The sequence below is a fragment of the Zalophus californianus genome, chromosome 5 (genome assembly GCF_009762305.2).
Source record: "Zalophus californianus isolate mZalCal1 chromosome 5, mZalCal1.pri.v2, whole genome shotgun sequence".
Taxonomy (NCBI): Eukaryota; Metazoa; Chordata; class Mammalia; order Carnivora; family Otariidae; genus Zalophus; species Zalophus californianus.
The window spans coordinates 122,028,920-122,038,420 of NC_045599.1; the positions used below are offsets into that span (position 1 = coordinate 122,028,920).

At 43.1% G+C, this 9,501-nt stretch overlaps 1 protein-coding gene and 1 non-coding gene across 2 annotated transcripts; both read left to right on the top strand.

Annotated features, from left to right (window-relative positions):
* Positions 1-5,361: 5,361 nt before the first annotated feature.
* On the top strand, positions 5,362-7,981 carry RPL37 (ribosomal protein L37). The gene is made up of 4 exons (XM_027607192.2): positions 5,362-5,500; positions 6,155-6,290; positions 6,534-6,618; positions 7,863-7,981. The coding sequence occupies exons 1-4, from the start codon at positions 5,498-5,500 to the stop codon at positions 7,930-7,932; spliced, it is 294 nt and encodes a 97-aa protein (XP_027462993.1). The 5' UTR covers positions 5,362-5,497; the 3' UTR covers positions 7,933-7,981.
* On the top strand, positions 7,704-7,784 carry LOC113930081. The gene has a single exon (XR_003522450.1). It is a non-coding gene; the product is annotated as a small nucleolar RNA SNORD72 (small nucleolar RNA).
* Positions 7,982-9,501: the final 1,520 nt, after the last annotated feature.

The window sequence follows — 9,501 nt, forward strand, 5'->3', positions numbered from 1 at the left end:
CATAAATTGGGGATTTGTGGAATAAATGTTGATACATCAACAGTGAAACAGAAAAGAAGTTTATTTTATTTATTTATTTATTTTTTAAGATTTTGTTTATTTATTTGACAGAGAGAGAATGAGAGAGAGAGAGCACGAGAGGGAAGAGGGTCAGAGGGAGAAGCAGACTCCCTGCCGAGCAGGGAGCCCGATGTGGGACTCGATCCCGGGACTCGATCCCGGGACTCGATCCCGGGACTCCAGGATCATGACCTGAGCCGAAGGCAGTCGCTGAACCAACTGAGCCACCCAGGCGCCCCTAGAAAAGAACAGTTTAAAAGGATGAAGCAGGGTGCCTGGCTGGCTCAGTCTGTAGAGCATGAGACTCTTGATCTCAGGGTCACGAGCTCAACCCCCCCACGTTGGGGGTAGAGTTTACTTAAAGGAAAATAAAGACATAAATAAAAGGATGAGTAAGTCTATGTATATTGACAACTAGTGCTATCCATGATATGTTGTTATGAAAGACAGAAAGTTACACATCCCACTTTTGTTTAAAAAATTAAAATGTGTATAATGTACATATATAAAAAGTCAGGAGAGAGATACCCCAATTGTAACACTGGTTATCTCTGGGGATACTTTAAACACTACTGCATATTTAATAGTTTACATTTTTTGTTTCTATTAGCAGACTTCAGTTTTTATTTATTTTTTAGATTTTATTTCTTTGAGAGAGCGAGTATGTGTGAGTGCATGTGCGTGCAAGGTGGGGGAGGGGGTAGACAAGCAGATTCCGAGCTGAGCACAGAGCCCTACATGTTACAGAACCTGGACTGGATCGCCTGACGGAAGAACCAAGCGGCACCCGGAGATCTTGGAGGACAGGAGGTTTATTTAACGCCAGCAAGCTCAGAGGAGAGCGGCCTCCAAAGGTCTCAGCCCCACAGCTGGATCTCATGACCCTGAGATCATGACCTGAGCTGAAATCAAGAGTAGGATGCTTAACCAACTAAGCCACCCAAGCACCCCTGAATTTTTTTTAAACTATCTAGTTGGTCTTTTTTTTTTTTAGTATTTATTTATTTATTTGAGAGAGAGAGCACACGAGTGGGAGGGGCAGAGGAAGAATCCCAGGCAGACTCCACGCTGAGCACAGAGCCCGACCCAGGGCCTCTCCCACAACACCAAGATCATTACCCGAGTGGAAACCAAGAGTCAAACACTTAACTGACTGAACTACCCAAGCTCCCCCAGTTGGTCTTTATTTACAGTGCCATAGTTCACAAGAAACTGAAGACAATCTAAGTAACTATCAACAGGACACTAGATGAATAAACTGTAGTATTTCATGTAACAGTATGCACCATTCAAAAAGAATGAATGTATAATCATTCAAAAGAATGATTATATTGTGAGTCACTGAAATCAGTGACTCACAATATAATCATAAAAATACAAAAGGAAAACTTTAAGTCCCAAAAGATTATATACAGCATGATACCCTTTTTAAAAGTTGAATGTAACTTAAAATACATACACATGCATACACACATTTTAGGAATATACATGGAGTCATTAAAATTATATAAAGTGTGGGTGCCTAGCTCAGTTGGTAAAGGATGCAACTCTTGATCTCGGGGTTTTAAGTTCAAGCCCCACATTGGGTGTAGAGATTACTTAAAAATAAAATCTTTAGGGCGCCTGGGTGGCTCAGTCGTTAAGCGTCTGCCTTAGGCTCGGGTCGTGACCCCAGGGTCCTGGGATCGAGCCCCACACCGGGCTCCCTGCTTGGTGGGGAGCCGGCTTCTCCCTCTCCCACTCCCCCTGCTTGTGTTCCCTCTCTCTCTCTGTGTCTTTCTGTTAAATAAATAAAATCTTTAAAAAAAATAGTCTTTAAAAAAATTATATAAAATGAAAAGTAAGGAAATAATGAAGTTAAGGGTGGTTACCTAGGTTCAGGAGAAGTTGAAGATAAGATGGGATAAGGAGACAGGGAGATTATGGAGTTAGACGTAGGTTATCGTCCAGGGATGAGCTAAAAGTCCTTACTATATTATTAAAGGTAATTAAATATGTAAATAAAGGCAGGGATCAATGCTGCACGGACCAATGCCGAGGATGTATTAAGAATCAAGGATAATGATTAATTCAATTCTACTGTACCTGAGGTTGAAAAAAGATTAAGAAAATCCTTATGTAATATTAAAAATTAGGTAAGAGTTTTAACTAAATGTGCCTCAAAAGTAGGAATTTTGAGGTGCATCCCAGCTAATACTAACAATTTGACAAGGCAATGTCAGTACGTTTGCCAACCTTTTTTTATTCCCTTCGGTTGGTAAAGCATTCTATAATAGGCTCCTCAAACCCCATCTCCTCCCCACTGCTCCACCCTAAATACCCTCCCCTCCCACAATAACCTGCCCTGGGAGATTTCAAAGTTGATGGGAAGGAAAGTGTTTAAGTGGGATATTTAGCAAAGAAATTTAAACTTAGGAAAGGAAGTTTAAATTCAGTTCTTTGTTAATAGCAAATTCGCATTGCACTGGCTTAGAACGCAAACGTAAGGGAGCTGGAGAAGGGTGGCCAGGAGATACAGATTTGAAAATACATCCCTCAAATCAAATCAATGACAAGGAGTAAAAATTTTGTTTGCAACTAAGAAATTTATGTGATGTCTTAAAGAGAAAAGGCAGCAGTAATTTCATTTATTGTAGAGGGCAAAAAGCAGATCTAGTTCCAAGTTCTGGTCAAGAGACTTGAATTGTATCAGAATCATGGATGCAGGATTTACATAGTCTCCATTATTCTCTGCTGAAAGGCAAAATTTCATAGAGCAAATACCTTGGGAATAGCATATATCATCTGTTTCAAAAGTTGATCCATGCCACCTAACACTGGCATTTGGATAGGAACCTGGAAGAGCCAGGGGTTCTCCTGATCAGGGCCAAAATAGTGCGGTATCAAGCACACCATAAACAACCACTTTACATCAAGGAGTAGGAAAAATATTTCACTTTGTCTACAGTTCTGGGAGTGTCCGAGGTAAAAGAATTTCACACAGTGCCTGTCAAACTGCTTGCTTGGGTCCTCAGTGGTTGCCACCTGCCCTACCTTTCCTAATCACATTTCTTCTAACACCCGTGCTAGGCAGAATAATGATCTCCCGCTGTCCTTCCCAATGCCTATGTCCAAATTAATACAACCTATAATTATGTTAGGTTACATAGCAAGGGACAATTAAGGTTACAAATAAAGGTTGCTAAATCAGCTGATCTTGAGCTGAGAAAGTTGTCTGGTGGGGCCAATGCAATCACAAGGGACTGTTTTTTTTTTTTTTAAGATTTTTTATTTATTTATTTGAGAGAGAGAGAATGAGAGATAGAGAGCACGAGAGGGAAGAGGGTCAGAGGGAGAAGCAGACTCCCTGCCGAGCAGGGAGCCCGATGCGGGACTCGATCCCGGGACTCCGGGATCATGACCTGAGCCGAAGGCAGTCGCCTAACCAACTGAGCCACCCAGGCGCCCACAAGGGACTGTTAAAAAATAAACTGAGGCATATTTAAAATTTGAAGTTTGAGCAAAATTCAATTCTAACAGGGTAGTGCCAAATGAGAAGTGGGTTAAGAATGCTCAGGCTTCTGGAGCCAGGGGAAAGGAGAAAGTGCAAAAAGTAAAGAAAGGAAATTGATTGGCTATAGCTTTAAGCCTAGTTAGTTGCTTGTGATTGGTTGTCCTTAGTGGGTTTTATTTAAATAATCTCTACACCAACAAACATGGGGCTGGAACTCACTACCCAAGATCAAGAGTCCATGCTCCTCTGACTGAGCCAGCCAGGCACCCTGTCCTTAGTGTTTTGCTTTCCCAATCTTGAGGCATTTACAGGCTTAGATTTCTGTTTGCTTAGTATGTCCCCAAAGCATTAGAGCAACCTCAGTTCAATGACCTCCTTGTTTAACTTAACAGGGCCTTAAAAGTAGAAGAGGGAGGCAGACGGGTGTGATATGAGACTCTTAACTGGATTTAAATAAGCCAAGAAATGCTGACAGCCTCTAGAAGCTTAAAAAGGTGACAACAGATCTTCCAGAGCCTCCAAGAAAATAATGCAGCCCTGCCCACACTTTGACTTGGGCCCAGTGAGACCAATCTCAGACTTGTGACCACAACCGTAACGTGTGTTTTAATTGCAGTTAAGAACACTTAACTAGAGCTCACCCTCTTAACAGATTTCAAGTGTACATATACAGTATTGTTAACTATAGGCACAATGAGGTACAACATATCTCTAGAGTTTATTCCTCTTGAGTAAACGGAATTTTTTAAAAAGCAGTATAGCTTAATTTGTTTAGTTTTAAGCCACTAAGTTTGTGGTAACTACTTAGAACAGTAGTAAGAAACTAATACAGCATCTAACCCAGAAAGCCCCCTGAATTGCAGTTTGGTCCAAGCATTCGCAAGTTGGCCTCCTCTTTATCTCCTATTTACTGTTTCCATGAGGACAGGGACTGTCCTATAAACCCCTGATTCCTAGAGTTCATTTTGTTCTGCCGCCGACCAGTCCGTCACTTTTGCTATTTCACATGTGACAGGTAAAGAATTCTCGGTTTACATAGAACGTAAGCACATTATATGGCTCTTTGGGATCTTTTTCCCTATTAACCCTTAAATGTTTGAATTTTTTGTTTTGCGAGAGTGCTGGGTAAGAGGTTACAACTGGATTAGCGTCTATCAAGACCTGGAAACCACCAACTCAGAATCTAGAAAGGGCTTAAGTACAGACTTCCAGGCCCTACCTACCTAAAGAGGCCGAATCAGATTTCCTCACATCGGGCTACAGGAAACTATATTCAAAGGTTCCATGTGTGATCCCTTAGCATACTTTTATTTTACATCAAAAACTTGCCTCTAAACTGCTACAGTCAGAAAAAACATTATTCGCCTTTCTTTTTTAACATTCGGAGCCCAGCTTCTCAGAGGCCGGTCCGTGCCTCCTAACCGCCGGCGACCTCCCGGAGAACCAGCGTCAGCCAAAAGCTTCAAGCCGGGTGAGGAAGGATCTGGAGAAGCCAGTTTCTCCCAGATCGGAATCCCGGTCCCATCCGGAACCCTCCACGCCAAGAGCGCGGAGGTACCCCCAGGTTCCCCACCAGCTCGGGGACCGAAATCCGCGATATGGCCACAAATCCGAGAACGCGAGGAGGCGAGAGAGCAGGAGCATCCGCACAAAGAACCGAGTTCTAGCATCGAGGCAGTTCTCGGCCATGGCGGGTCCGGCGAAAACACGCCGGTTCCGACGCCAGGAAGCCGTGAGGCCTCCCGCCGGCGGAGCGCCGAAACCCCTATTGGCCCTGTCTTGCTCTGCGTCCTCCTTTAGACCCCACCCCCACTGCGGCTACGGACGTTTGAGAACGGTGCACCGCGCCCTGCCGGAAGTACTTCCCTGGGCGGAAGCTTCTGAGCACAATATTGCGGAAGTTCCGCCTCTTCTGGCCTCTTTGGGGTCGGCCGCGGAAACAAGATGGTGAGTGTTTCCAGTGGTTCTCGGAATCGCCTTCCATCCTCGTTCTCTGCGTCGCGCTCCCTGCCATCCTTAGGGGGTCGGCAAGGTTGCTGACAGAGGGAGCGGGTGGGCAGGAAAAGGGCATGCGGTGGACCTCAAGAGTCAGAAGAGTGGCTCCTGTGTCTGTGGATGCTGAGTCTACAGCCGTGGAGCAGGAGCCACTGTAGCTTCCTTGTTTTCTTTTGATCTTTGGAGAAGCGTTGCCCTCGGATGAGAACTGAAGGAAGAAGCGTGGTCTGGGAGTGTTTGGCTCTGTAAGCAAAAAAGTTCATTGTTGAGGCCTGGCAGGAGCTCTTAGGTTTGGGGGTCGGGGTAGGTAGGAAAACCACCACGTTATTTCGTCTTGCGGCTTGTCTTCTTTCTCTCTCCTTTAAAGAATGTAGCCGATTTCAAAATAAAGCAACCCCTGCAGAAGACTTTAGGTACCGTGAAATGCTGGTAGTGGTCTCTGATTTTGCATTTAAGAAATTAGGAAGTTCCGCCACGGTTTCAGCCCTAGATTGTCTTTAAGCTTCTCTGTATAATTGTCTTTAAATCTTAGTGATTTCTTTTCCTGAAAACGTCGGGATATGTACAGAAATCACTAGATCTCAAAATTGTTCCTCCCCTTTGCAGACGAAGGGGACGTCATCGTTTGGAAAGCGTCGCAATAAGACGCACACGTTGTGCCGCCGCTGTGGCTCGAAGGCCTACCACCTTCAGAAGTCCACCTGTGGCAAATGCGGCTATCCTGCCAAGCGCAAGAGAAAGTGTAAGTGGAATGTGTTTTGGGCGACTGTGTCAGGTGTTGGGATGGATGTCAGTAGTCTCTTGGTTGCGATGTAGCAAAGTGGGCATGGCTTGGGACATTAGTTGGTACTTAACGTAAAAGTGCATCTGTATACGGATGAAGTGGATTTAAAAAAACAAGGAAGGCAGTCTTTACGTATGTTGACCAACGGTGCCCATAATGTATGTGGGGAGAATCAGAACCTTACCTGAATTTGTGTTTCAGATAACTGGAGTGCCAAGGCTAAAAGACGAAACACCACTGGGACTGGTCGAATGAGGCACCTAAAAATTGTATACCGCAGATTCAGGTACAGTTTTTTGTGTTTTCATCGTAATTGGTTGTGAGCTTGGAGAAGAACCTCCTTTATCTGCTGTAAAATAAGGATACTACGTCGGTTAGTGGGGATGAAGTGTTGGAAGGTATTTTTTTCTGCTGCCACTGTAACCTTCAGTTAATCTGGATTTTGTTAATCTCTCAATGAGCAACAGTATAAATAAATGTCTGGAGTGCGGTTCGAGCTAGACACCCTAAAATGTAATAATAATTCTTAGGGATAGGTTACACCTCATTTTCTCACCAAAATTTGTCAAGACAATAGTGGTGAATGAGGTCTGGGATTGGGCCTTCACTTAATGTGGCTTTGTGCAAATCTGCTGTAGAAAACCATCATAGTTACTGCATTTGTATAGAAAGATCTTACTGTCTTAAAGTCAGGCTTTAGAGTTGTTAGAGATGGAGAATTTCAGCCCCAACTTAGAGAGAAACTGCATTTTAACAGTGTCTTTTAAGGTGTCAGTTATTTAGGTCTCAACTAAGATAATTCTTTGTTGGGTAGACTGTCCTGTGCTGTGTGATACTTAGCAGAATCCCTGGCCTTTGCCCCCTCAATTCCAGATTTTCTAGCTCTAAAAGATCACCAGGCATTTTGGGGCTTTGTAAACACAACACCCTTAGATGTGTTTGTGTGCTGAGGAGACCTTCTTTGCACTTGAAAGCATAATACAATCGTGTGGGCTTGTAGTGAGTAGACTGCTATGTAATGTAGGAGTTAGCATGAACTGAAGGCAGACTAACCTTTAAAAGTGGGGTAACAGTACCCTTTCTCCTTAGGATGTGTGTGTATAATAAATGACTTAAAATGTAAAGCGTAGTTAAGCAGTTTAGAAAATGTCAGCGATTAAACATGCTCCTTGTTTTGCCTTGATTAAAGGAAAGTACTTAGGGTCTCTGCCTGCTAACCTAGGGACCCATTTTCAGAAATGGGTCTCAACACAAGCAGGAGAGAAGTACTGGCCTGGTGATCGGGACAACCAAATTCTTGACCTTTTTTCCAACTGCAGTTAACTGTATGTTTAAAACAGGTATCTTGAAGCAGAAGAAAGTAAATATTGTAGCTTATCGATGATGGTTGTAGAAATAAATGTCTGAACATATGAATTTGATACTGATTTCAGCATATAACTGAGATAAGCTCATTTAAATCTATTAATAAAAATTGAAATGTATACATTGTTGCTGAAGTAACTGGTTTTCATTTTTAATACGATGCAGGCATGGATTCCGTGAAGGAACAACACCTAAGCCCAAGAGGGCAGCTGTTGCAGCATCCAGTTCATCTTAAGGATTTCAACGATTAGTCACACAATAAACGTTCTGGTTTAAAAAAAAAATACCTGGTGTGCTAAGGTATTTTTAATAGCCTTGTAGTATCAGTGAATTGCCATGGGTTTGGGGATGGGACAGCTTAATATTTAGATTTACTTGTTAAGTGACTGTTCTGGAGCACTACCTTTTGAACTGGGTTGTGATACTGCTTAGGAGGATAAGAAACAAGCAGAATTCCAGGACTCCTTCAAGCACGTAACACTAGAAAACGATAGAAGGAATGCAGTATGAGTTAGCAGAGCAGAGCTCATGATACATATGGGTGTTTTTTTTTTTTTTTTTAAGATTTATTTATTTATTCATGAGAGACGGAGAGAGAGAGAAGCAGAGGGAGAAGCAGGCTCCCAAGGAGCAGGGAGCCCGAAGCGGGACTCGATCCCAGGATCCCGGGATCATGACCTGAGCCGAAGGCAGATGCTTAACCATCTGAGCCACCCAGGCGCCCACATATGGGTGTTTTAAGATGTTAAGAGTAGGGGCATCTGGCTGGCTCAGTTGGAGGAGCATGGAACTCTTGATTGCAGTGTCGAGTTTGAGCCCCGTGTGGGGTGTAGAGACTTGAGTAAAACTTAAAAAAAAAAAAATAAATGAAAAAGCATAACCACTTTTAGTAATATTCATCTGTTATAGTCTAATGACTTTGGGGAGTGGTCATCAATCTTACGTGATAGGGTTTGGAGACCAGTGAGAACATGAAGGATATTGATTGAATGAGTTGTTTTCGGAAAGGTGATCTTAATTCATTCTAGTCTCCAAAATGCTTGCTTGGTATCTAGCATATAGGCTTGTGTGTGATGTAGGTGGCCAGCTGAGTATTTGAAGCTACTTGCTAGGTGTGAGTCAAAAACCCTTGAGTGGGATGGATTAAAAGAAAGTTGGGCCACATGCAAATGCAGTGGATTGAGTACAGAGTAAAGGAAAGCCAAATATATAAACTTAACATTTGTAGATGAAAGGCAATGATAAATAGGTCCCCAGTAGAGTTTTTTTTAACCGTCAACCAATTGATCATTGATTTTTCTGTGTTAAAGGACTCTGAAATTTTTCGCCATGCTTTCCCAGTTCTGGTGGTTTATTGCCAGTATTTTGCAATGAGGAGACAAGGCCAACACAGACCCACTGAGTGAGAGAACAGATTAAGTGGAGCACAAGTGTTAATAGGCCAAGTACTGAGTAATTTGCGGCTTCCCATTGATCACAACCTGACCTGTAAAGGATTTTCATGATCTTCGGTGCCTTGCCAACCTTACCTTTACTGCACCCTGCAGTGCTTTCCCAAGATACTAGCTAAGTCCTGCTTTCCTGCCTTTTTTTTTTTTAAGATCCATTTATTTGAGAGAGCAAGCACAGGTGTGAGAACGGGTAGGGGCAGAGGGAAAGAATCTCAAGCACACACCCTGCTGAGTGATCTCAAGACCAAGATCGTGACCTGAGCCAAAATCAAGAGTGGGGTGTTAACGATTGAGCGACCCAGGTGCCGCCCTGCTTTTTTTCTTTAGCTTCTAACTCATCCTTAAGATCACAG

Coding starts and splice junctions, on each gene's coding strand:
- RPL37 (XM_027607192.2), top strand. Junction 6,291..6,533: donor TGCCAAGCGCAAGAGAAAGT/GTAAGTGGAATG, acceptor TTTGTGTTTCAG/ATAACTGGAGTGCCAAGGCT. Junction 6,619..7,862: donor ATTGTATACCGCAGATTCAG/GTACAGTTTTTT, acceptor AATACGATGCAG/GCATGGATTCCGTGAAGGAA.